Genomic DNA, 26836 nt, shown 5'->3' on the forward strand with positions numbered 1-26836 from the left:
ACGCCACGGTGTGGCGTGTCCGATGGAGGCGTGCAGGAGCAAGCGGCGCTTGGCACACCTCTCAGTTCTAGTCACTGATATCTATGTCTATTTGCTGGACCGCGTTTGCCCGCTCCGCGAATGCGGCCATTGGCGGCCATCTTTTTGGTAGAGTTATATTAACTCTAGCCAATACATAGCTGGTGCAGCCAATACCATTCATCTATGGCAGACGGCTTGTGGCAAAAATAGCGGTGGTTTTTATTTCGTTCTTGATTATAATTGTTTGACGAAACATATTGCTGAAACCCGGCGTGAACGGTAGCTCGATCTTTGAGGACCCGGTGAAAGTTTCGCAAAATCGCAGCACCGGGGAAAAGCAGCACAGCACGCATCGAGAGCAGACGCCGGTGCGGCGTCTGCTTTCGATGCGAGCTGCGCTGCTTTCCCTCGGTGCTACGCTTTCGTAGCAATTTTGCCGGGTCCTCAAATATGGGGTGTACTGTTCCCACAGGGTTTCAAGAATCTGCTTCGTCGAGCAACTTCAATCAAGCACAAAACATCACCCACGGTACAGTGTACTAGATCCACGGCTATTTTATGGCAGCCTGCCGCGATAGCGCTGTCCGTCATATTACTATGATGGCTAGAGATAATATAACTCTACCAAAAAGATGGCCGACCACGGCCGCATCCCCATCCATAGGCGGAGCTGATGAAACGAGATCGAGCAAATTGACATAGAGATCAGTACGTCTAGTACACCTACACCCTACCTCGGGCATTGCCACTCGGAAGAATTGTAACGCGCTGACGATAAAGCTGGCGCCACCTAGCGACGACGATCGTAATTACTATACCCTTGGCCTCGTATGGGCCCGTGACGTTGGGAGCGTGACGTCACAGGCAAATATATCGAGATGCGTCGTGCCGACTCGACGGCTGATTTTGAAGCGCTCACTAGACTCTGTCGGTTGGAAAAAAAAATATAGCCATCTGCTGTAAATGCAAGCGTGTGATTATCATTTACGGATATCATGGATCAAATTTCACTCATTTGGAAAGGTTTGTTTTTTTGTTTGTTTGTATAAGTTTATTTGAGACAGAACTTACAGAATGTCTCGGGGGACATGGCTAAAGGCACTTTGAAGTGCCTGACCAGGCCACGCCGCCCTTTTTGGCAACAGCGGTAGCAAAACAAAACAAGAGTGACATGCTTTCACTGCTATACAATAAAAAAACAAACACAAAAGACCGGTTCCGGGGATATTCCAAGTTTTGATTTTCCTTAACGATTTTCTTGGGGTTTTGTTAAAGAATATAAGGGAAGGAGAATCTAATAATTGGCTTTCACTGATTTGTTACGTCGTCACAGACACCATTTGTACTATTATGAGTGCAAGTTCGAGCCCGAGCTTGTGCCTCTTTTGCCATTCTTGTTCTTCAGCTCTGATGTTCGGCTCTATAATTAATTAAACCTGAACCTAAAAGCCAATCACCTCTGCTTTGTCGCTGGCAGGGTTCGCGCTGACAGCGAACCATGGCCACTACTCGTCTTCCATCAGGGTACCCCGTCACCTGGCCGCCCTACCAGCCTTTTTTGGATGTCTCCTGCTGCCAAGAAGCAGCCTGATCATTGAACCACCGAACCTCCAACATTGTTGCCTCTCCGTCAAAAAATTACTTCAGGCAGGCCGGTCCACTTGTGGGGAAGCTGTGTCCAGAGCTGATCCGCCTGCTGTTGGTGCTGTCCCCTTGAAGTGCCTACAGTTGTCATTCGTATACCATCAAGTGAGCAGACAGTTTCAGGAATCCACCATAGGCCTAAACTGTGTGCCCACACAGTCTGTCCCACACCAAAACGATGGTTGCCTCGTATGTGCGGGGGCGAGTTCGAATGCATATAGACAAAAATCAATCTGGGATCTGATGTGGTAGCCAAATAACAGTTTAGAAGGATACTTCCTATCTTTTGCTGAGGTTCTGCAGTAGTGGAACTTCAACAACAGTGGGAAAGTGCTTCCAAGCCTTGTTCCAAGACTGTGAGGTTCATCCTCATAAGTGCCCCCTTGTCTCCACATATCGCATGCTTGGATAACCCGATGAACTGCGGGTGATACAAAGTGGTGGTGGGGTGACGTACACGACCGTTGTAAAAAAACCGTTTGAAAACAGTACTATTATTCTGGGTCCGTTGTCAAACACAAGTGTCCGCTGTCCAAATCAATCAAAGATCTCGCTGTGGGCTTCCACTGTAGTCTCGGCCGATGCTTCTATCTGCTTTGTGTCGAAGTGGACCACGATCAGTGTTACGTAACTCTCCAGCAGTGTGGCATAATATAAGCCATCTTCAGTGTTGCTTGGTATCCAATCAGCTGACTCGAACGTGCAACAGGGGCATTTAACAGGACTGCATGGGCACATGTTTCGCACCTTCTTACATGGTCTTAAATGTCTGTCAACACCGGGGTACAGAAGATAGTGCGTGCCAAGCTCTTCATGACTGACCTGCCAGGATAGGTGTCATGGAGCATAAGTAAGATTAAGATTTTAATGGTCATGGAGCATACCCAAGCAGCACCAGAAAGTGCATTTCGATCGGCCGACGGTTGGCCAGTGTCTGGACAGCTTGGCCACTTTAAGTGCTTGGCCACAGGAGGCATAAACAAGGCCGGCAAGGGTCCGGCCACAAACTAGTTGTTTTTAGCTTGTCCGCCGGAGACATAAACACTGCCGGCAAGCGCCTGGCCAAAAGTGCTCATTTTCAGCTTGGCCGCCGGAGACATAAACACGGCCGGCAAGTGTTTGGCCAACAGTGGTGATTTTCAGCTTGGCCGCCGGGGACATAAACACGGCCGGCAAGTGTTTGGCCAGAAGTGCTTATTTTCAGCTTGGCCGCCGGGGACATAAACACGCCCGGCAAGTGTTTGGCCACAGGTGCTGATTTTCAGCTTGGCCGCCGGAGGCATAAACACGGCCGGCAAGTGTTTGGCCAGCGGTGCTGATTTTCAGCTTGGCCGCCGGAGACATAAACACGGCCGGCAAGTGTTTGGCCAGCAGTGCTGATTTTCAGCTTGGCCGCCGGAAACATAAACACGGCCGGCGAGTGTTTGGCCAGAAGTGCTGATTCTCAGCTTGACCGCAGTGGACATACACATGGTCGACAAGTGTTCGGCCAAAAGTGCTGATTTTCAGTTTCGCCGCAGGGACACCCATAATCTAAACTTTCATCGCGTTGACGAAACTTTGGCATAATGACGGGCAGCGAGAGAAGCATCATGAGCGAGTGGTTGGCAGGATATTAGTGCGTGCATCGCGCGAACACTGTTAGCGCAACCAAACGATCACCGTTTTATTCAGTTTTTTTTCGTTAGACTTGAAAGGCTATTGTCTTAACTAGCACTGTCGTGCGATATGTTCATTTGGAACATTACTAGAAGTGGGAAAATATTGTGCCCGTCGTTGTTCTATGAAAATAAAATACGAAAGCCGTGCCGACGTCATCTTCGCGCTAACAATACCGCTCTGTCGCTGCGCGGCACTCTTAGCGCGAATACCACATCCGCGATTTTTCGGTTAGCGCTCCACATATATACTTCCCAACTGCACTCGAAGAAAAAAAAAGTTGTAGTCGGGTGCATCGGGCGCACATGCTCCCCTTTCCTGGAAGACGCACCCTCCGTTACCCAGCCAGTGTACCTGTATACCGACCATAAGCCCCCTTCTCTACCTTAAAAACCTATAGGTGTATCAATGCACTCAGCTCAGTAAACCGCCACGCTAGCCACGCACCCCGATCAGCTTGTGCTTGAATCGGATAAGATTGGATATTTCAGGCTTTGTGTTTTGGAAGAGCCTAAACAAGACGTCCCTCATATATTGATTAAACTTAAGCTAGTCTCAGTAATGTTTTAATTAGGTGCTAGGATACTGATTTTCTGATCCAAGGAAAGCTAACAGCTTCGGTTAAAACCACAACGGAAACGTTCAAAATCGAACCACACGTAAAAGAAAAAGAAAATGAACATCCCGACCTAGATGTGCAGGACGCTGGTTTTGTTGTTAACAACGTGGTTGTTGGCGGGTGGTGGGCAACGCCGTGACGCTATCGACGCTATCGTGGTGATTGACGCCAGTGACGCTCGGCCGTACTACACAGTAAAAGTTTTTACACCTTTAAGGGTGTAACAGGGGTGTTGTAGCAACTTACACCCTCGGCTACACCCTTTTAACACCCTAAGAACTAGGAATACAACCTCATATTTTACCGAAAATTTGCTGTTTCGTGTTAAACCCTACATTTAGTGAAGAATGTGAGAAGGGTGTAGAGGAGGGTGCTAAATAAATACTGTGAAATGGTTTTGAAAAGCTTATACATGGCTCTGTACATAATGTACAGGTAAGATTTCTGCTTGAAAAGCAACAGTTGTTAGCAGTCTAGTTTCTTATAATGTCAGTTGTAATTCATGCAAATAGCTGATAATAAAGTGCCTCTTTTGATTACAATTTTTATGTTTGCAAACAAAATTTTATATATGAGTTTATATTTAATTTTCTTACAAATCACTCCATGCTCAGAAATCGGAAAGTAGGGTGAAATGCTCTATACTAGCATTTTTTACAAATATTTATTGATGGAAGTGTACAGTAAGAAAATCAGTTAGTCTCGAGTTTATATCTGGCAACATGAAATCAAAATATTGTGAAAATGCTTGACAAATATTCATGACATGCTGCTAGAACCTGTCCCATGACCATGTCAACCCCAGTAAAATATTTATTTGAGAATATGGTGACATGCACAAAAACTCACACACATAAAGAGGCAAATCCCATAATAAACCAGTCCGAGACATCCCATAAAAAATGGCCTATGGTCGTCTATGGGAAATTCAATGGGAGGCTATCACCCCCTGTAGCTTTGCAAGGTCGGCCTTAAAAATTTATAGATACAGCTACAGCCAGCTATAGAAAAGTTTAGGGCCTTGTGTCTAAAGTCCCAGGGCTATGTTTCAATAACAACAACAACAATAATAATAATAATAATAATAATCAATAAGTTAGTGTTTTAACAGTGTCCAGGGACATCCAATTGTTCTTCTTGCGGGCGCAGTGCAATAGAACGCACAAACAGACGCTTGCGCGCTCGCAGTCGCACACATACACGCGCGCACGCACGTACACACGTATGCACACGCGCAATCCCACGCCCGCGCGCAGAGGCACACGCACGCACAACCAGAAACGCACACGCGCATGCACGGGGACGTATCCACACGCGCGCGCACCAACACACGCGCGCGCACCAACACACGCACGGGCATGCACACACACACACACACACGCGCGCGCGCGCGCGCACACACACACACACACACACACACACACACACACAAACAATTACGACGAAGGAAACGTTGCTTAAGTTAGTTTCGGTTTCGGTTTACACAAAAAAGAAACAACCTGAAGTTTAAATAAAACCTAAGATTTACTCACTTTTTGTAATATTTTACATTATTATTTTAGTGACATTCTTATTGTTACTAATATAATAATATTTTGCTTAGTATCGTTCTAAAAAAATTAACAATAAATAAAAAGGAAAAGAGACTCTTAAAGGCTGCGCAAGACCATCGCTATCGCAATCAGCTTCCGTTGGGCTCGGTTGAATGATTGTTGAAGTTCCAGAGGCTTCGGAAATTTCCTTTTTTTTTACGTTTTAGCCGTTTTAGTGGATATTTTAAATATCTTCCTTACGAATACCGTGTTCAAGAATAACAATCGGTGACTGAGAGCTGAGAGACGCTGCCTCTTGCCAACGCCCGTATGTTCAGAACCGCCCATGCACGACTCGTGCAAACGCCGGTTAGCAACTTTCTTTTGTTTCTGCGAAGTGGGCTGCTGTTTCAAACTTTGCCGTGTACCGTGCGCTTGCTAAGCTATGCTTGATTCTAACTATGCTTCTGCCCTGTGTTATTTCGTTATTTGAAAAGAGCGTATCTTCTTCAAAATCTGTGGCTCGCTCCGCAGTGTGAGAAAGATTCTCGCGCGGCGGAACCGTGGGCATGTTCTGGCCGCCGTCGTGCGGCGCTCGTCCGACGACGCTTGTGCGGAGCGTTCAAGTGCCGTCTGACGGCAGTTCAAGCATTCTGTCGCCGTCCCAAAGTGTTAATCACAGGTCACGCTAGTTCTGACGTCTTGTCCTAACAGCTGCTCGCCACCGATTTGTTTCATAAAGCGGGAGCGAGAAAAACGTTACAAGAGCGGGCATGCAGCATGGTTTTTTGCATATGCTAATGCCTGTGCGTTGAGACGCGCGGTCTCTTCGTCATATTTCCGAGGGTAAAAGCGCTAAAAACAAAGGACAAACAACGCCCTGTGTTGTTTGTTTCTTTTACTTGTCCGTTGTTTTTAGAGGTTTCGCCCTCGAAAATTAGGTCTCTTCGCGTTTACCGAACCGGCACACTTTTTAAGTTTATGATTGTGTGATGCAAAAAATAAAAGGAGTTTAGATGTCACGTTTTTTAGTAGTGGCGAAAGCCCTTACAAAAATCAGAGCAGCTAGAAAAAGCAAAAACATGAAAAAAGGCGGAAAAAATTAACTAATGTCAAACCTGAATATTTGATGGCGTTCAAAGACTACCACCGCACCAACTCGCCCGGTTATTCTTTCTGTCAAAGAATAATAGCCAATAGTAATAAACAAATAAATGCCAACTATTAATTGGTTACAAAGTCGTAATTGGTGCAGTGCAGCCCTACCCTACTCTACTCTACTCTTTTGGTGATATCAGGTAATGTGTAAATGTATAGGGCAGTTCATAGCAACCATTTATGCCCGACCCATTATATTGAGATTTTTTTTATATAAAAGTTATATGAAAAAAGGTGCTCTTCCTAAATTAAGCCGCACCACTGAATGTACAATAGCGTGTAACGTTTATGTATGTTCTCAGCAAAAGAAAAGGATGCATTAAAAAAGGCCAATCATTTTGTTTCCTCTCTGCTGGAGCTTCTTTCACGTACACGCAAAATGTGGGTGTCTACGTCTAAAAGAGTGGAATTGACATTTCCTGCAGGGCTGGAAGGCCTGACTCAGTTTGGCTAGCAGCTTGAAACCTATGGGAACCTGGGGAACTGAACCACAAGAGTGAGAGTGACACCCGCCTTGCACTTCCTGAACGATGGCACCATGAGGAAGGGGGAGCTGCCCTAAAGTGAATGCAATAGCACATGGGTCGTTCCAGCGAATCCCTATACAGATGATACCAAGCAGAAAATTATTAATAAATGTGTTATTAAAAACATGGAATGTGAATGGCACGGACAAGAAGGAGGAGATGAACACAGCGCTGTGTTGTGTTCATATCCTCTGTTCCCATATTCTTCATTATTTCTTTTCAATAATTGGCTACTAACTAGTCTAATCATCAGCACTAGTCAATAAAAGTATGCTGCTATTTATTAGTATGCATTAACACGGTGCTTGAATCCTAGTCATCCTACAGTTGAATCCTACAGTCATCCTACAGTTGAATCCTACAGTCATTTATTAATAAACAAAAAAAGCTAGCCAAACAAGCAAACAAATAATTTATTAAAGACGGGTTCTCTGAATGAAGGATGACACAAACGCAGAGAAGTATCAAACACAGATGAGTATTAATGGGCAAAAAATGAATAGGTGACCCAAAAAAGAAAACGTAGGGGAAGACATGAAGTCAGTTTTTACAATTTCTCTTCTGCTTGCCACCACTTTACAAAGGGAATTCCTTCCTGTGCCTTACAGCGTTTTACTGTTCACAACCCCTGACATACCCAAGGACAGTAAACATAAAAAAGCAACCTACTAACATTTGGGTAAATGTGATTGAACAAACAACAAGGAATGCCTTGAGCTTTCAACCTAGGAAATAAAAAATATGCACAACATCAAGATTTAAAAAGACGGACGCATCACACCTGTTTCTAACAAAAATATAGGCCAAGAAACTTCTTCCACTCAATGGCAAAACACAGGGAAGGCACTAATAGATTTCTAGGTTTCATCATTGTTAGTGATTCTTTCAGTATACCCCTGTGGTCACTCTCTTTAGTCAAAATTATTTCATCATCATCATTCATTAAATCATCATCACAGTTGTGTTCTTTAAAGGGGTACGGAAACAAAAATTGAAATATTCAAATTTCGTTCGGAAGGGAATCAAGTAGGAGGGATAATAACCGTAAATGATAATCGCACGTTTGTATTTTGAACGACTGGTTATATTTTTCGTTCCAAACGGTGCACTCGAGCAAGCGCTCGAAGAGAAACGAACGGAGAGCGCGATGCGTCATGGGATATCCGGCGCAAACAAAACCAGAAAGAAAAGATTCCCCGCGTTCGTGGAGTAGCAAGGCGGGCGTGGTTATCAGCTTTGCCCTTGGTGGCGCTGGCAGCGTTGTGGTGGTGTCAATAGCGTCAGCGCGTTACAACCGAGCCGTTCGAAGTACCCGTGGCGTGACGAGCGTCTGGCTGGCCCACGTGGGCTGGCCCAAGGAGCACGTAGCTTCCACAACACTGTCAGCTTAGGGCTGAACGGGGTGGGGAAAGCAACTTTTGTTCGAGTTTTGAGCGACGGGCTAATCTTCTAGGGGGAGAATGACTGTTTCCGGTTGCACGAACGAGGGTCCGAGAATGAGGGGAGTCCTTCCTTTCCGTCTTCTTGGACCGTTTGGCACAATGCGCGATTTGTGTGTTGAGCCAGATGCGCGTAGGAGACAAGTGATAAGTGAAGCGTGGGTTGCCTGCAATCCTCTGAGACAAACAAAACATGTCACTTGATCTCCAAACAGGAAAGCTTTACATGCTTCGTTTGTGGCAGACCATGATGTTCACAATGGTTCAGCCATGCAGTGCCATGCTTGGGGCCATTGCTTGCTCACTTAGAGTTCGAGAAAGGGGGGTGCCGTAGCACTTCCCAATTGCCCACGGGGTTATGATGTGGCTTGCAAGGAGCTCTTTTGTATTACTTCATGAAGTGAGTTGTGTTTAGTGTGACTCAATATTTCTTTATCACATGCCTCGTATGTGGTGATGTGGCAATCCCTCTAAGTGAAAAAAGTGTAAATGTGTTCAGTAAACATGATAAGCTGTAAATCACGTAATAATAATATAAGAATATGCAATACCATATATGATTTTTGTACAATTTACAAGTTCTGATATGTGTATTGGACACATTCCAATGAAATGTTCACTGGGGTCTATACTTCATTTCCCCCTTCGTCCGAGCGCGGCGGACGCTACCAGCCAATCCAGCGTCGAGAGAGCGTCATGTGACCTTGTACTCCACATAACCAAAACGTCGCATGACACCCTCCCGGCGCCAAATTGGCTGGGGTGGCCCAGCATCCACTGGGCCACCCCAGCAGGTGCTCATCTCATGCCAAGCACCCTTTACCAAGGGTGTTAGCAAGCACCCTTCATGAAGGGTGCTTGCCTGAACGCCATAAGGGTGTTAGCCCAGGGACAAACTGATTTACACCCTTAAGTGTGTAAAACCTTTTACTGTGTACTCAAGGCTTCTCTTTCCCATTAGTGCCAGTAAGCTTGTGTAAAGTGAAAAGTATTGTAACCGAACAGTAGAGAGTTTTAGTAGATCGCTCCCATGACTCCGATAACGATACCCGATACTCCGCTACCGCCTCCCTTGCGCATCCATAGTACCTTTATCGGGGCTATCGGAGGTATCGGAACGATCTACTAAAACTCTCTATTGTTGCACTGTCCCTTCACCTAAAGTTACTTCTTTTTATTTTTTTTACTGCTGCACTACCGCGGGATCTTAATGGTGGGATAACATACCATCCCTGAACCCACGACGACTGGAATTGTGGTCGCAACCAGCGTCGTAAGACTTAGTACTCAAAAAGTCCAATAAATATTGAGCAGCCTTGCATCAGCTTCGCGTGTCAATACTATGTAAAATGTTTCTGGGGTTGAGTTCTCAAACTTGACCTCCCGAAACTCTTGACAGTCTTCTGAGCAACACCCAAATTTTCTGGCGGTCTGTGATAGATTATGTATTAAGTGTATAACTACAGCCACTTTCGGCCAGTGACTGGCCGGAAGTCAATGGCTAGTGGCTGGCCAAACGTGAATGGCCAGTGGCTGGCCGAAAGTGACTGGCCTTAGGTGAATGGCAAGTCACTGGCCTAAAGTGAATGGCCAGTCACTGGCCAAATATGAATAGCCAGTCATGGCCAAAGGTGAATGGCCAGTCTCTGGCCTAAAGTGAATGGCCAGCCACTGGACAAAGGTGAATGGCCAGTCACGGGCCTAAAGTGAATGGCCAGTCACTGGCCTAAAGTGAATGGCCAGCGACTGGCATAAAGTGAATGGCAAGTCACCAGACGAGGACGAAAACACTGCTATTGCCGAGCACTTTGGCCAAGCTTGGGCCATCGAAAATCTGGTTGGCCATAGTACACTTGCCAGCGATGGCCCATTCACAACGTGCAGGCTATAGCCTCCTGTATACTGGTATTGCCTGCTCAATTGCCAGTTTCCGGCTATCACCACAAGGGTGCGTCATTTTCCTATACAAGGCAGATAATGTGAATAAAACAAGGCCAAGATTCCGAGACATTCGGGCTAGTTTCAAAACTTCCCACCACGCGGCGCTCAAAGACCAACCTGCAGAATATTTTTCAACGAGAAAAAAAGTTCCCCTCGCCACACTTCCCATTTCCTCCTCTCCCATAGTTAACTTGACGGCGGGGAGACTCCTTTTGTTGCTGCATCTCGGGGCCAGATAAGCCAAGCTAAGCGCATAAAGGCTGGACTCCATGGAGCGAACTTTCACGACGAAATTCAAGCGGCAAAAATCTATAACGACGCGCCGCCGCGTTCACGCTCACCACTGAACTCCAAGCGACGAACAAGCGACGAACGCCGCCGGCGGCGACCAGCGCGACTGTCAGTGTTGCCAAGAGGGGACGTGATATCAACTAAAACCAAGCAATTATAAACCTTTGTTTAAACACGCCATATTTGTAGAAAGCGCAAAAAAAATTCCATGAAACGAGAAAGTAACTTATAATAATGTACTCTTGAGTTTTAATATGCCTTTAAGTGTTTGTTTGGAAAAGGATTTTCCAGATGAGGCGGGAAGCATGATTGGTCTGTAACACTGTGCATCGAGTTTCTATGGTTTCCTTTTTCAGCATTGTGAAGACTTTTAAGCTTGTTTAGAGGTTCAGAGCAGAGTTCTTTCCTGAAAGCTTCGCGAGTATGAACCCTTTTAACCGCCGGCGACGGCTTCTTCTGCTGAAGAAGAAACTGTTACTCTTGAAACAACTCCAACAAGAAAAGAAGAGGAGACGGTTCTGGGTACACCCCATATGGCAGAAGAGAAAGTTAGAAGGCGAGTTCCACACAGCGGTAAGTAACCCAATGCAAGCGCCAACAGACTCATGCATACGGGGCCAGCTTACGTGCCTATATCCGGCGTCAGCGTTGCTAATAAAGAATATGGAGGACTGGATTTCCTTGGAAAATTGAGCGAGTGAGCGGCACGGCAGTGCTAAGTCAAGACGCTCGAGACCTTGTCCAGCAAGAGGAAGAAAATTATCTTTTAATTTTATAAGCTCGTGCGCAAGCCTTTGATGTAGTACTCGGGGCTGCTTCACTCCTTCTCACTTTAATTGAGAACGCAAAACGAAAGGAGTAATGCTATGTGCACTACGTAGTGCAGCTCTATCGAAAGTTGCTATATATACTACGCGAAACTCGATTTGTCAAAACGAATTTTTCGAAGCTGCAGCTTACTGCAGCGGAAAGGTGTCTGCTTCATACGCAGCAGGTTACGGGTTCGAGCCACGGAGCAAAACTACATTTTTTTTTTTTTTTCACAGTGCATTTGGCAGAATTTACAACATTATTATTTTTTTTTACACATATCACTGAAAAAAAAATTTCGACGAAACTTTGCTGAACTAAATGATACCATTTAGTTCAGCAAAGTTTCGCCGACATTCCCTTTCCGGAGATGCAGTGGTGGATAGCGGGTTGCCGGCTGCACACCGCGAAGCGTCCTGTATGTGGGGCCAAGTGGGCTAATGCGGAGGGCAAGTTCGTCTGCTTCTTGCGCAGGGGGTAGCGGTGGCGTCAGAACGCCGAGCCCTGATTGGCTGATCGCGACCCCCTATCTGAGCGTCGTCTGCTCCTTTGCAACGTCGCCTGCTCACAACGTCGTCTGCGTCTGTCTTACCTTTCCTGCGACTTTCGGAAGTGCAGAGGCCAGATTCACGAAACGATCTTACGCCAAAAATGTGTGTAAGACAAAACTTAAGAACAAATTTGTATTCATGAAACAAAATTTTCGTAAGTTTTGCGCAGGTTACGACGGAATCCTACGACAGCTCCGAAGCTGTCTTACGTACTTCTTACGATCAAATCGCATGGCCGACAGCGTCGCTGTCGCGACGACCCACTGACGTTTATTTTTCTACGTGCGCTTCTCACGCGTCCCGACTTCAAGCAGCAAGAAAAAAGTAAAAAGTACTTGAAACAGATTACGACGAACAAGAACGCAGAATCCACAAACACCCGGGAAAAGCTCCAACGGCCACGATTACACCGAACACGACCAAACGAGTATGGCAGTTAGGCCTAGCAGGCACTCCGCGACTCGGCGACCGTCTGCCCACAACTGGCTGGCATGCTGAATGGAATATGCCCGCGCGACCCTTGTGAACCCTTCCCGTATTATACTTTGATTGCTGACCTCAATTTTAGATTAAGAGGTCACTTTCTTCCTCTTGTTATCTCCTTATTTCCCGAGGCAACGGTGACTCTCGCCGGTGAAAAAGTGGTGAATCTCCGACAGACGCAGGAAAGGTAAAACAGCCATCGCTTTGACTAGCAGACATAAAGCAGACGACGTTAACTGCGCCAACGCGTCGACGCCGTTAAAGAATGAGGGGTCTCGCCACACACGAAAGGACGGAAAAAGTATTTGGGAGGAACTTGCGGGCACTAACACGCTTACTCTCGGTTCTTAGCAAACAAACCTCGGCGCCTCGGGACACCTCGCCAGTGAGTCCTTTGACTTCCCTCCTTGATGCGCGTCTGCTAGTTGTTAGATATAAACAACGTACCGCTCAGGTTATTTCGTCTGCCCTCTCTGAAAGGCGAACTCGAGCTCGCTCGTAAAGACCTGCACTTCCGAAAGTCGCAGGAAAGGTAAGACAGACGCAGACGATGTTGCGAGCAGACAACGTTGCAAAGGAGCAGACGACGCTGAGATAGGGGGTCGCAATCAGCCAATTAGGGCTCGGCGTTCTGACGTCACCACTACTTCCTTTCTCATGCGCAGAAGACGAAAATGAGCCCACTTGCGAGGCGTATAAGACAGACGCAGACGACGTTGCGAACAGACGACGTTGCAAAGGAGCAGACGACGCCGAGGTAGGGGGTCGCGATCAGCCAATCAGGGCTCGGCGTTCTGACGTCACCGCTACTTCCTTTCTCATGCGCAGAAGACGAAAATGAGCCCACTTGCGAGGCGTATAGGTTTGTAATTAGTAGCCGCAGACCGACGGCGCGAAGCAGCGTGAACGCAGGTGCGGGGTGGGTTAACGAGCTGCCCAGTGACTCACGTGCCGTCTGAAAAGGGTGACCCAAATGGCATGAGCTCTCCGCCCTTCGCATAAAGCAACTTCCGTGGGAGCTGCACTACGTAGTGGATATAGCATCGCTCAAACAAAAGCCCTCAACGACGCATGCATTGCACAAGCGCGCGCGTTCTTAGCAATTTAAAAGCTCTCTCTTTTAGCTACTCCTACGTTCGCGCTTTAAGTAGGTTGGTTCAATATTTTTGTATTCTATATATATTCGCTGAATCGTGTGCGGGCAGAGGCCAAGTTGCATACAAGATCACAAATGCTCGCGCTGCAGAACCTAGGCATCCTGGGTAGTCCTACCCGTACCGTACCAGCCTACTGTTGTGTGTCAGCACTGGGTAATGCGCGTTAAATGTAACATAATCGTTGCACATTGCTTTTAAACGAAATACATTTTCAGGCAAGAATAATCTAGCTATTACCTATAGAACGCCGCTAATTACGTTCGTTATACGAATAATCTTGTGATTGGTTCATCTGATTGCTTTGTTTATCATGGTTTTGTGCTACTCTTCCAGATGCAAGTCATGAGAAATGATCCTCCTCTATTCTTCAAATTTTACCGTATGATGCCAGACAAATTCGATCAACTTCATGCTCTTGTTCGTGACGACTTGACGAAAGAGTTTCTCTGCCGTGAGCCGCTATCTTCTGAACAGAGGCTTGCCATCACTCTTAGGTACAACCACAAATTAAAAGAAATCTTCAGATGTCTGTTAAGGTAAACAAAAACCTAAAATTTCAGATTATTCCCATGTCCAGGTACCTTTCCTCTGGCAGCGCCATCAAGGATGTGGCCCTGGCATTCAGGGTTGGTCCCCAGACTTGCCGAAAGGTCATCCACGAGACCTGCAGAGCTCTTTGGAGTAGGTTGAGGGCAACATACCTTCCGGTAAGTAGGATTGTTGTTTTTTCATTGATTTAAAGAACTAAGTAGAGGGAAAGTACGCAGACAAGCTGGTTAGGAAACATCATTGAAAGAAAACATGAGACTGGGACAAATAAAATAACTGGCAGCACGACACAGAATGTCTCAACAGATTCTGTGTCGTGCTGTTCGTTATTTTATTTGTCTCAGTCTCAGGTTTTCTTTCAATGGTGTTACCAACTCAACTCTGTTTCCTCACGCCGCGGTGGTGGTGCTTCAGGCACACTTCTGGTCTGGTCTTGTGGGTGGAAGTCGCCTTGCTGGATGGGCATTCCCGTTTTGTATTGGAAGAAACCAGACTAAAACTTGCCTTCTTGTCAAAATGCCGCGACTGGGGCTGTACTGAAAGAGCCAGGAAAAGTGTGAATATCCGTTTTCATGCGTTTTCTGCCTGCTCAGTTCGTCCGAAAACATGAATAGGTGCCGTGAAAAGGGAAATCCAGACACTGTTGGACCACAATTGATTGTGCGGGCAGCTGCTTGGGTTGAATTCATGGATACTTGTGGTCGTCAAATTTGTTTGTTTTGTTCCAACATGAATGCGGGGAAAACCATAAAGTTTTCTAGTCCACCCACAGACCACGATCAGTATGTCTTCACGTTCAAATGGCCGTCTGATCGTTCAAACTGTCGTCTGCTCCCTCAAACTTGCTCCCTCAACTTGTTTAAACTGTCGTCTGCTCCAAACGACAACGGCCAGTGTACCAAATATGCCAATACAAAAGGCGGGCCTCAAAATACCTACGTTTAAAGGTTTTTTGGATAAGTAGGCTAGGTGTAAACAGCAGATACAAGGAGGTGTTGAGCATTGTTACTATAGTGGTGATCACCGACGTGTTGTGCCCAATTCACTTGTTCAAATTCTGTTTGCAATTTTCACTAAAGACGTTGAGCATCGCAACTGCAGTCCGCACTTTGGCAGCTCGAGCGACATCACGATTGAAAATAGCAAGAGTCTTATGTGAATCAGGCTTTAGCGTCCATTCTGCAACATTCACATGGAATGAATTGCAGAATGTCACATGATGTACCCACAGTTTTACATTGTGACCAGCCTTGTTAATTTTGCTAAGGCCATTAAAGTAATATAATATTTCTAGTAAGACGCAGAATAAAAAATTTCAACGCGAAAAAGGCACAGGGACTCACACCGACGCCGACAGCATCACATTCCAATGGTTTGTTGATACGGGTTGCAACGCCGGTGGCGTGCGGCTAAAGGCGCTCCACTTTGTTCGTAAACATGAGTTTGTGTATACGGCATGTAAGCATTCATATGTATTTGTAGTGTATGACTTGGCCAGTTTCCTTATTTTGCAGGGCTTTCCTGTTACCTGTTATCTATACACGAGAACTGCATGGTTGACCACAATTTGCTGTCGTGGCTCAAATTTACTTGTTTTGGGGTCCCACTTTACAAATATGTCACTGTTCTTAGGTGCCAACAAATGAACAGTGGTTGAACATCGCGGATGGCTTCAAAAGGAGGTGGAACTTCCCGAACTGCCTCGGAGCAGTAGATGGGAAACACGTCCACATAAAGGCACCGCCAAACTCGGGGAGCACCTATTTCAACTACAAGGTACCAGATGTGTTGTAATAAGGTTGATAGCTGGGCTAGTTGGTAATCGTTGTACATAATAGAATAAAACAGCGCAAAAGATACAAAGGAAGAGACAAACTGGACAGCACGGAGTGCTGAAAAGGAGAAAAAAAAACACGTTGATCCACGCAATCACACGCGCACCTTTCACCCATGGTAGCTGACTACGGCACGCGCTGGACCCTCTTTGTCAACTTCAGGAATTCCAGTTCATTGCCAGATAACGCCACTGATGCTGCGCTGATACAATTTTCTTCTCTACTCTAGATGTGGAAGGCCTCCAGCGTCTCGCGTGTCACTGTGTCGTCCCAAGATGGTGGTGGCACAAAAAAACGGCTCGCACAGGCTCTCTTTGCAGTGAACTGGTAGGTTTCCTCCCACTGTTGCTTCGAGAGAGTACCTGTGCACGCGGAGCCTATCATTCAAGCAATGTCCCATTTATCCCACATTGGTGCAGCCACACAAGAGGGGGATACTGTAGACTACTGCCGTAACTCATGAGACGAACGGCCTGACTTGCTTCTTACTACACTTGTTCCTTGCTATTCCCTCCACCTTTGCATTAACTCTGGGGTAGTAGGGAAAGGGAATAGCACGGAACAAGTGTAGTAAGAAGCACGTCAGGCCGTTCGTCTTATGAGTTACGGCAGTAGTCTACAGTATCCCCCTCTCGTGCGGCTGCACCTATGTGGGATAAATGGGACATTGCTTGAATGATAGGCTCCGCGTGCACAGGTACTCCCTCGGAGCGACAGTGGGAGGACACCTATCGGTTCACTGCAAAGAGTGCCTGTGCGAGCCGTTTTTTTGTGCCACCACCATCTTGGGACGACACAGGGACACAGGGACACGCGAGATGCTGGAGGCCTTCCACATCCAGAGTAGAGAAGAAAATTGTATCAGCGCAGCATCAGCGGCGTTATCTGGCAATGAACTGGAATTCCTGAAGTTGACAAAGAGGGTCCAGCGCGTGCCGTAGTCAGCTACCATGGGTGAAAGGTGCGCGTGCGATTGCGTGGATCAACGTGTGTTTTTCTTTCTCCTTTTCAGCACCCTGTGCTGTCCAGTTTGTCTCTTCCTTTGTATCTTTTGCACTGTTTTATTTCAGATGTGCGGTGTCTATTTGGGAATAGGTCATTAATTGTATGACTTGTGAGTTGGCTTTTTGCATTGAATACTGCATTTCGAAAAGAAAAAATGTAGCAACTATTTGTTATTGTTTCATTACACAATAATTATGTGTCTCATAATGTAGAAAAATCATTGTCGCCAGCATTGCATGACATTCTACTTGTGACACTGGTGCACCACATTGTGCCACCTGAAGGTACAGAGGGCAGGTTTGGTCCCAGAGGTTCCACAACTTGTACTCCATGCTGTCTGTAAAACACGATTTGATATCACTTTTGTCTGCACTACTTAATCTTCGTGGAATCATCATAAAGGCCCCTTTAATGGTTTGTTAAGTTGTAGTAGCGTAAAATATTGATAATATATCTATGCCATAATAAGCACCCACTTGGCAGGTTTCAAACGTTTGAAAAACTCGCTGAGGGCATATTGAATGCCCACGTCAGAAACATAAGCTTATTCAGCTAACTTAGGTGCTCCTGTGTGTTGGTTGCTTCTTCGAGTGCACTGGGGCAGTAGGAGAAGCCTCGTGTGTGCACTGGTGCGAGTCGGTAAAGCCTACTCTACCTTGTACATACCTGTATCACTACAGTTAAAATGTTTTCTGAAGGTGTTATGACTTTCTTGTCCCAGATTTTATCGAACAGAAATGTGCCGATTACTTTGTTATAATTGATTGTGAAATAGAGCTTGGAATGGCCAATATTAAGCTGAAGTCCCCACTATGACATCTCGTAAGCGGTAGTTTCTTTGGAACATATGCTGACACTATAATTGATGCAATGCCATTTTTTTTTCAGAAATCCTTTTCCATTGTACTCATGGCAGTGGTGGACGCAAATTACAAGTTTGTAATGGTTGACGTTGGTGCCCCAGGGAGACACAGCGATGGGGGTGTCTTTAAGGCCTCAGAGTTTGGGAGACGGCTGGAGAACGAAACATTGGAACTTCCAGGCCCAGCGAAGCTTCCGAAGAGCACAAAAGTGACACCGCACGTGTTTGTGGGCGATGAAGCTTTTCAGCTTCGCCATGACTTCATGCGCCCGTTTCCTGGAGCCGACCTCGAGCCAGGCCATAGGGTCTTCAACTATAGGCTGAGCCGAGCAAGGTACGAAAAGACAAGATGTGTCAGATTTAGAAACAAATATACTATGCTAGGAGAGAGTGATAATCAAAAGTTAACTTCTGTTTACTTAAAGAATAACTCCACTTCATTTTTGTTTTTGAAAAAACAGTGCAGTCCTCTTCAGTATCACCTAGGAAGACCACACATAAAAAATTATGTCCTAGTTCTGTCTAAATGTTTCTTAAGCGCTCTGGCAAACTTTGCAATTCGCCAAGTTGTCAAAATTGGCTTACTCGAGAGGGCGAATTGAGGCGCAACCAACAGTGCAGTCAAGGCTATGGCATGGGCATAGGCAGCATTGAGCTAAAAGTCATCACCATTGCCCCCTTTTGCTTGTTTTTACTTCTCCGAGCAAGTGTAACGGGTGACGTCAGCAACGTTTCCTTTCGGCGCTCAGCAGTGTCCACATTATTGGCATAACATGCCTGCGCAGCACGCTTCTTAGGAGCTGTCCGGCCGCCCCGCCGTGGTCCTGCCATTACCATTGTTTCCGCGTCACAACCGCCATCGTCGTCTCATTGTTTGTGATTATCGCCTCGGAGTTTCGTCCGCACTACGTATGCTACGTGTGCGGACTTCTGTCACAGATTTGCAGACGTCGTCGAACGTCGTAGACACCAAAATATGGTAAAGGGTGCGGTGCAGACGACGCTTACGCTTGGCACACGCCCGCCCCGATTCCGCCCGTCGTTGCCTAGAGGATCACGTGACATCTCGTACCACGTGATAGCCGTGTTCTTGGTGGCCCTAGGCCAGTGTTGGCGGACGGAGCCGAAGGTTCGATTTCAAATTTTGTGCTCGCGTTTAAAATTATATTTAAAAATATAATCCCATTTTTCGTGAAGCAAATAACGTAGACAAGCATTTATTACTTTTATAGTTAATTTTGGGGGACAGCTTTTCTAGCTCATGTATGTACACACTACTGTTATGTTGTCACGAAGACAAAAATATTATGTTGCAGACGCATCGTGGAGAACGGCTTTGGAATTTTGGCAGCCAGGTGGAGGGTCCTTCTCGGTCGACTGAACCTCCTTCCACAAAATGCCGAGTTTGTCGTCCTGGCATGTTGCGTTCTTCATAACTTTTTGTGTGCAGGACGAGAACAAGCATACATGCCAGCAGAGTATGTAGACACTGAGGATAAACAGGGAAATGTCACTCTGGGTAGGTGGAGATCTGAAGTAGATAAAAGCCACTTAAGTGACTTGCAGCGTACTTCTGCAAAAAACTTTAAGAAAACTGCTGGTGGGACGCGGAGCACCTTCGTAGAGTACTTTATGAAGGAAGGCGCAGTTCGCTGGCAGTGGGCACACACGGATCTTCAGCCACCACCAATGCAATGAGGTCCAAGGCCAGTCTGGCTACTTACAAGGTGGTACAGGGTCTCTTAGCAGAAAACAAATAAGCTTGAATTTTTTATTAAAATTGAATTTGTGTTATTACCATATTTTCCTGTCCATACATGTTTAAAAGTTGAAATTTCACCCGATTTGGACTAGCTATGGGCACAAACTATACAAAGATTTGTTTTTTTCTAGATCGTTCAGGTGTCTCAAGGTGGGAAGGGTTTTATTAATAACGGGGTACATTAATGTTGATTTATATGTGATACAAGCTTCTTTGTGAAGCTAATAGGGCTCTTGCTCGAGACGATGATGCAACACTACCACCGGTTCGTATATCTCGCCCAAACCCCCCAGAATCTTGTCGCTGTTATACGTTTCATTTGTCAAGGTGTGCTGCATATGATAATTTTTACATTCAGACGAGGCACAGACTAAGCACGGCTTGCGGACTATCCAAGCAAAAACTTATTTTTGACCTTAATTTCGCCTTTGCAGACTATAGTTAGGAAAATACGGTATATATTTTTATTGCATGGAGACCTGAATGCCAACACAAACTGGTAGTGGTTGTATTGATCTGCACATAAGCAGAAAGTGTACTATAATCAAAGACATTAAAACATGTATTCCCTCTCACTTGTTTTAATTGCTATTACTGGCGTGATGGGACATGATCATACTATTTTGCAGTTTTAGCCTACTTACCGTATCTGGCTCTACAATGAACTAAGAGCCAGAGCTACTGGCCTCCAGGTCTAATCATTGGCCAGCTAGAAAGCAAGTGCTATATTTCTCACATGACACGCACACCGGAACAATAATACAACACGGTTTCTAGCTGGCTCATGGTTGGACCAGGCGGCTTGTAGCTTTGGCTCTTTGTCCACTATAGGACGAGACGGAACATAGTTGTGAATAACACCGTTTACTATTAGCATTGAACTGCAGTGTCAAGCTGCACATCAGACACAGTCTTTATCGAATGACACTTTTAGGCAGACTGCATCAGGCAAATGATTTGTGTGCACAAGTGGTTTATTGTTCCCCCTCAAACGTCTTGGCTGCCCCAAGCACACCTATCTGAAAATCAGTTCTCAGTCGCTGTGGGCACAGCCTCATCTTGTGGGCCATGATTTGACCGAAGAGGGCGCACTCGTCAACCTCTTCTACTTGATCGAGCTGCTCGTCGACCTTGTCTAGTTCAACATCAACTCTGCTTTTCTTTCGGTTTGACTTTACGACACATCGCTTTTTGGGAGCAGTTGAAGTGCTGGCCTTTGGTGGTGCCTTTGGTGATGCAGCCTCACTTGACAGGCTGCAAGAGCTGTCTGAGCTCAGGATGTCTGGTGCATCACCGTGCTCCAGCGGGTCTAGAAGAAAAATGTGCCATAAAAGTCATAACAATAAATTAACACTGCCTGTATTCATAATTCATCAGGTATAGAGATGTCTTGACAACTTATTGTCAAGCAGGCCAGGCTGTACAATAGAGCATTACTATAAGAGCTCTAAAAGTGTACAGTAGGTACAGTTGTCCCCAAGGTGGCTGGTGCATTAGTGTACCAATAATGTTCCTTCTCAGTCAATACATTGTTTGTTACCTTTTGGCTCACTGTAAATCTCCATGAGGACGGCCTCTGCGCTCTCCTGAGTCTTTGTGCACCCCTGCACCATGCTGCTTGTGGTGCTAAAAAAAAGTAATGTAGAAAGGTAAGCAATAATTATTGTACTGCTTAATAAAGCATTTGCCACTGCCCTGTTTTACCATGTGATCGAAGCAAAAATTGTTTATTCCTTTTGATATCAAGAAGAGACAAACTTTCATGTAGGCAAGCAGATTTGTGTTACTTTTTACGCCGTGTTTTTTGTGTTGTGGATGCTTAAAATTCCCTATATATCGGGCATCTCGCCTAAAAAAAAGGTAGAAGGTAGCCTGACATGGGGGGGAGAACAAAATTTGGACTCAAAGAGAAAGAGAGTGCACACAGTGAAAAATTGGGCCCTGCAGTAATCAATCTGCAGATGTGCTTGGTGCGGATCAACTAAATCTGACCTAATTTCCGATATCTCTAAGACCTGCACACATACCTTGGAACATCGACAAAGTCCTTTAGGAAGAACATCATTTTGAAGTAGCACCAGCGGACTTCCTTGGCACCATCTGCGCCGGAACCACTTGGTGCGCCTACCTTCCATTTCTTGAATTTCTTTGTGAATGTGTCACGAAGACTCTTCCATCGGAATTGCGGAGTGTTGCCTAGAAATCAATACAATTCATGTAAGCAAATTTCCTTGCAACATCCCCCTACAGTAAAGTACCAGCCGGCTAATCGTACAAATGCGCAGTGGTAAGTCCATTAGGTAGAACAGCATCTTGGATTAGCACTAGAAGATTTTCTTGGCACCTGCGCCGGAGTCATCTGGTGTGACTGCCTCCCATTTCTTAACGTGTCAGGCGGCCAACCCCCACAAAATGTTTTTGTTTTAGTAAAGGAAGACAAATATTGAATGCCATGAAAGGTACTGTACATCGCCTACTACACGCAAAGATGAGAAAAAGCCCTCTCCACCCTCCCGAATATAATTGCTGGCTACGCCACTGACTTTTTGTCAAAGAGTCTTCCATCTGAATTGCGGAGTGTGACTATCCCCACAAATCGGTACATGTAACCAGCTTTCCGTGCAACAACCCTCTACAGTACAGTACCGGTCGGTTAATCTAACAACTGCGCAGTAGTAAGCTGCGTCATGATGCCACCAAACCAAAAGTAGTCTTGCCTTCGGGTTCTTCGCCGACCTCCTCCAACACGTCGTCCCAGATCGAAAGCTTTTTCCTGTGATCTTTGTAGTCACCCAGGGTAAAGTTCCACAAAATCGGCCGCTTCTGTACCGCACAAATGAGCTTGTCATTATAAGCCAACCGCGCTGCTTTTAAGTCTTTTTTCGACTTCGGCACCGCGCACTGCGACTCCATAGTACACGCTGACAGAATCACGGAGGTGCGCCAAAAGCGCGCTCACCTTCGAACTTCGGTGCCAGGCGGAAGTGGGATCGCGTACTACGTCCTCATTGGCCCGCGTCCTCCGCCGCGCATCGGCCGCTTCCGGTAGCGGCGTTCGCCGGGCGCACAATATCTAGCTCGGCTAGATACGCGACGAACAGCCAGTTTTTTGACGCCGCGGCAAGAGCGAACGCCGCCGCAAAAAGTTCGTCGGTTATTCGTCGCATATTCGCTCCATGGAGTTCAGCCTTAATGGGCGATTTGCGGCGGGAGGCACAGCGACCCCTTTCCTCCGGCGATACCAGAGAAGCGCCCGAAACCGAACTCTCCTTTCTGCAGCATTTCAGAGCCTAGCCTCTCGGTTTTGTCTCTGAATTTTTATTTTGTTTTGCGATAAGCATGCTTGGCTACTCCGAGCATTTGACTGCTTCTGCCGTCCATGTAAAGTGACCCAAGGCCTTGTGAGGATAAGCATAGGCCAAGAGCCATCGTCCAAAAACCCTAGAGTTCGAAGGAACTACCGCATTTTCCGGACTATAGCCCGCACCCGGTGCATAGTCCGCAGGGAAATATTTTGCGTCAAAAATAAAAGTGTTTTCTTAGATAGTCCGGACCCGGTACACAATCAGCACCCAGTGCAAAGCCCGCACTTAGCACCTAGTCCGAACGTAAAAAGTATCATACTCAGCTCATCTTGACAAACGCCTACTGTATTCGGTCACGATGAAGTTTTATCGTACGTAAATCAACATTAGTATAGTCCGTTACTCATGAAATCCTTCACGATTGTCATAGTGAAGGATCTAGAAAAATTAAATATTGTAATGTCCGCACCTGTAGATATTCTGCATCGGGTGAATTTTCAACTTTTAAACTTGTATAGTCCGGAAAATACGGTACTACAGAGTGTATTGTGACCCTGGGTACTTGAAGAGGAAGCGGCGAGCCTTACAAAAAGTGTTTACGGGACGGGAACTCATGCCAGCGTGCGTACTCTAACATGTCCGGTGCTTTTACCCCAACCCACCTGGTGTTGCTTAAATGGGACACACGTTGAAATAAACAGTGCTGGGGGCTGTCAAACCGTTGTTTTTGTTCTGAAATTTGACCGAAACTCCAAATATTGAGATCTGCAAAAATCCATAATACGAAACAGCCTTTTTTTTCCGGTTCCTTGCATATTTATATTGCGTTTTGAGATCCTACTAGTGACCAGTGCCGCGTTTAGACGTCATATTGCACGTGGCCACACCGGTGACTAGAACTCACCCTTCCGTAAGCAAAAGCTTAAAGTACAAGTTCACCCGTCAAATTTTGGAAGTGTGATTACAATATTGTGTTAATTTTTCTCAACTCAATATCTCTTCTCGAAATGGTTAATCACTTTAGTACAGTCGCCCTCTTGAGATTTCTAGGCGAGAGATGGCAACAGCACTTTCCAAAACTAATTGTTTTACATTACCGATTCCTTTCTTAAAAATCACTAAAATTTAATTATATCACATTACAAATTACTGATTACTAAAACTATGGGCATTCTCTTCGTATTACATTTAATTTTTGCAGGTAGAGTTTGCTTGTCGATAATGAAATATCAGTCTGCTGTTGCAAACAGTGCAATGTAGGCGCAATATAATACATTACTGTCATGCCGCGAGCTTGTTCAGGAAGCCGCCGATGACAACGAGGTTTTACGATGCGCTAATAACTCCAAAGTATCTGAATCAGTGGTGTCGCCATGCTGTACTACAGCGCAACATATGAGATGAGACCATAATCGTGCTCTCGCAAGCTCGTTTTTAATAAAAAAGAAGATAATATTTTTTTCCATTTAATTCTCTACTTGTGCTTGTAAGTTGCAACACACCAAGAGCTACTCAAGTCTATTGTAATGTATCACTGATATCCGATAAGCTGAGGTGGCGTAACCTGTGCAGCATAAAATGCTTTGATGGAATCGTTTGTTCTTAGGATCACGCGTGAGGTGCAAGCTAACCTAACCTATCCCAAGCAGCACATTACGACTGGCTCAAGCTTGAGCCAGACTGGGTAGCCAGGGAAGTTTCACTGGGCCTAGATTGTTTTGCACCACGGCGCTAGGCAGCCCCCTCCTGGTATGCCAGTCTGGCGACCACCGGCAGTTCCCTGTGTAGCCATGGACTGGCTCACCACTGTAATTATGGCCTGGGCCAGGCGGGAAGCTCAGTGGTACCCCAAGCTTGGCACTTTATTGTATATACAGCATGGGCCAGGTTAGTGGCAGGGTGGTCAGCCAAGCTTGGCTAGACAATAGAAATTCACCATGCAGTTAAACCAGTTTAACTGGTCATATTGACGACACACATCGTAAATTAAAAAAAATTCAATTTATTGCCACAAAAAATACATACTGCAGGCTGCAAAAATAAACATAAAAACATATGTACAATGCAAAAAAAAATCGCATGATATTATTCATGTGTCCCAAGCGGTTGGCGAGATTCTCCACATCATCTGGAGTGTAGGGGTTCCGGTGGTGGCTAACAAGTACCGCAAGGCATCTGAAAAAAAGAATAAACATCAGTAATTAGAACCATGGCAGATTTATTTGCACCCGTCTGTTCTAAAACGGTAAATAACTAATGCCACTAAAAAAAATATACACTATCATAAACAGTATGAGAGGGAATATCGAAGCGTGTGCCAATCGTACATGTGGTGCCAGTCTCGCGGCAATTAAGTAGAAACCGCATGTAAGAGATTTGACGAGTCACGAGACAAGCGACGACGATACGCTTCACTATCGTTCGGTCACTCGCGCGACGCGGCAGACCGCGTGAAAGCGACGGGAGCAAGCGACCAAGGCGATGAGCGCCGATTTCTAGAAATCCAAAAAACGAGCGATGCGACAAGCGACCGTGGGAAATCTCCGCCGCTTGTCACTGACTCTCGTCGCTCGCTTAATCGCTTACATGCGGTTCAGCCTTTACGTTGCATAACGGACGACAGACTAGGAAGGCAGGAAGGGGCAACAACAGCAGGATCCTCTACCGCAGTGGTTAACCACTGCGGTAGAGGATCTCTGAAGCTGAATGTGTACACTGGCGGTTGTATTACTAGCATGGCTGTTCCAAATGGGGTTGCAAAAAGGTTCGGTTTCACATGACCCTGATTATGAAAATGAATCCAAATGGTCGAGCCTGCTTACCTGGCTCGCTGGCGCCGAGACAGAGACAGCCAGTGCCCGCGCTGCAATGAGGACGGAGCGAATTCCAAACACGCCGTTCTGAGAGGCAGACATTTCGCCCGCGAGCGAGTGGAACTCAGGCGAACTCAGGCGGAGGACGTCATCAGCCACAGTAACCATCGGCAGAGGCAGCACTCAAGGCACCGTCAAACTATCTTATTCAAACACAGCAACTTGTAGCCGCCCCAAGCAGAACAGCAGCGCGAACAAAGACCCAAGTTCGCGTTACTAACGCCAAATCCGGTTTTCTTTTTTCTTTTTGTTTTTGTTTTCGGAACTGCGCCGCCGCCGTCTCAAAACTGGCGCTTCGAGCGGACGCGAGGGCCGCGCTGATTGGCCCGCGCGGTCCCTGTCCTTGCACGTGAGCAGCTCTCCTCATTCAAGGAATCCGCGCTACGCGCAGGGAGACTGCATCATCCCCAGTCCCGGGGCACTGACAGTACTGGAGCATTACGGGCGCGTGATTCTTCTGGAGGGTGCGGGATCTTTCCCGCGCTTTTCCAGGCACTCCGCCTCAGGCACTTGCGCTTGAAGCGGCTTCTCCGTGCAAGCCAGGGTAGATAAAGGCCGCGGTAAAAAGCGGGAAAATGATAAGGGAGGAAGTGTCCGAGTGGGCTAACGCGTCTCAGCTCGGAGCGTGGAGCGAAACCTTGCGCTGGGAACCTCCTGGGTTCGATCCCCACCGCCCCCGCCCGTTTCGATCTGGATGAGTTTCGTACCGGCACGCGTTCTTGTGATCACTACTGTGTGATGCACGTTAAAAATCCCAGGTTAGCGGTTGTACCGCACTGGCTAAATTTCTCATCTACAGCTAAGAGACCGATT

At 46.3% G+C, this 26836-nt stretch overlaps 2 protein-coding genes across 2 annotated transcripts; one reads left to right on the forward strand and one right to left on the reverse strand.

Moving 5' to 3' along the window:
- Positions 1-11184: 11184 nt before the first annotated feature.
- Positions 11185-20102, forward strand: LOC120842946 (protein ANTAGONIST OF LIKE HETEROCHROMATIN PROTEIN 1). Its single transcript, XM_040214183.2, has 6 exons — positions 11185-11404; positions 14166-14326; positions 14410-14539; positions 16014-16157; positions 18110-18417; positions 19400-20102. The coding sequence occupies exons 1-6, from the start codon at positions 11255-11257 to the stop codon at positions 19779-19781; spliced, it is 1275 nt and encodes a 424-aa protein (XP_040070117.1). The 5' UTR covers positions 11185-11254; the 3' UTR covers positions 19782-20102.
- A 717-nt stretch (positions 20103-20819) lies between these two features.
- LOC115314677 lies at positions 20820-22964 on the reverse strand. The gene is made up of 4 exons (XM_040214175.3): positions 22563-22964; positions 21873-22041; positions 21386-21471; positions 20820-21154 (listed from the first exon to the last, which is right to left on the reverse strand). Exons 1-4 carry the CDS (start codon positions 22756-22758, stop codon positions 20820-20822), a joined length of 786 nt encoding a protein of 261 aa, XP_040070109.1. The 5' UTR covers positions 22759-22964.
- Between the last annotated feature and the right edge of the window lie 3872 nt (positions 22965-26836).

Source organism: Ixodes scapularis, unplaced genomic scaffold (assembly GCF_016920785.2).
Source record: "Ixodes scapularis isolate PalLabHiFi unplaced genomic scaffold, ASM1692078v2 PGA_scaffold13__105_contigs__length_92229423, whole genome shotgun sequence".
NCBI classification, from domain to species: Eukaryota; Metazoa; Arthropoda; class Arachnida; order Ixodida; family Ixodidae; genus Ixodes; species Ixodes scapularis.

Bases quoted from the DNA above. Each gene is read 5' to 3' on its own strand.
- LOC115314677 (XM_040214175.3), bottom strand. From the start codon at position 22,758: ATGGAGTCGCAGTGCGCGGTGCCGAAGTCGAAAAAAGACTTAAAAGCA. The intron at 22,042-22,562 runs GCAAGACTACTT...ATTGATTTCTAG, and splicing joins GGTCGGCGAAGAACCCGAAG to GCAACACTCCGCAATTCCGA. The intron at 21,155-21,385 runs GTAACAAACAAT...TTTTTCTTCTAG, and splicing joins GATTTACAGTGAGCCAAAAG to ACCCGCTGGAGCACGGTGAT.
- LOC120842946 (XM_040214183.2), top strand. From the start codon at position 11,255: ATGAACCCTTTTAACCGCCGGCGACGGCTTCTTCTGCTGAAGAAGAAA. The intron at 16,158-18,109 runs GTACCAGATGTG...TTTTTTTTTCAG, and splicing joins GCACCTATTTCAACTACAAG to AAATCCTTTTCCATTGTACT. The intron at 18,418-19,399 runs GTACGAAAAGAC...ATTATGTTGCAG, and splicing joins TATAGGCTGAGCCGAGCAAG to ACGCATCGTGGAGAACGGCT.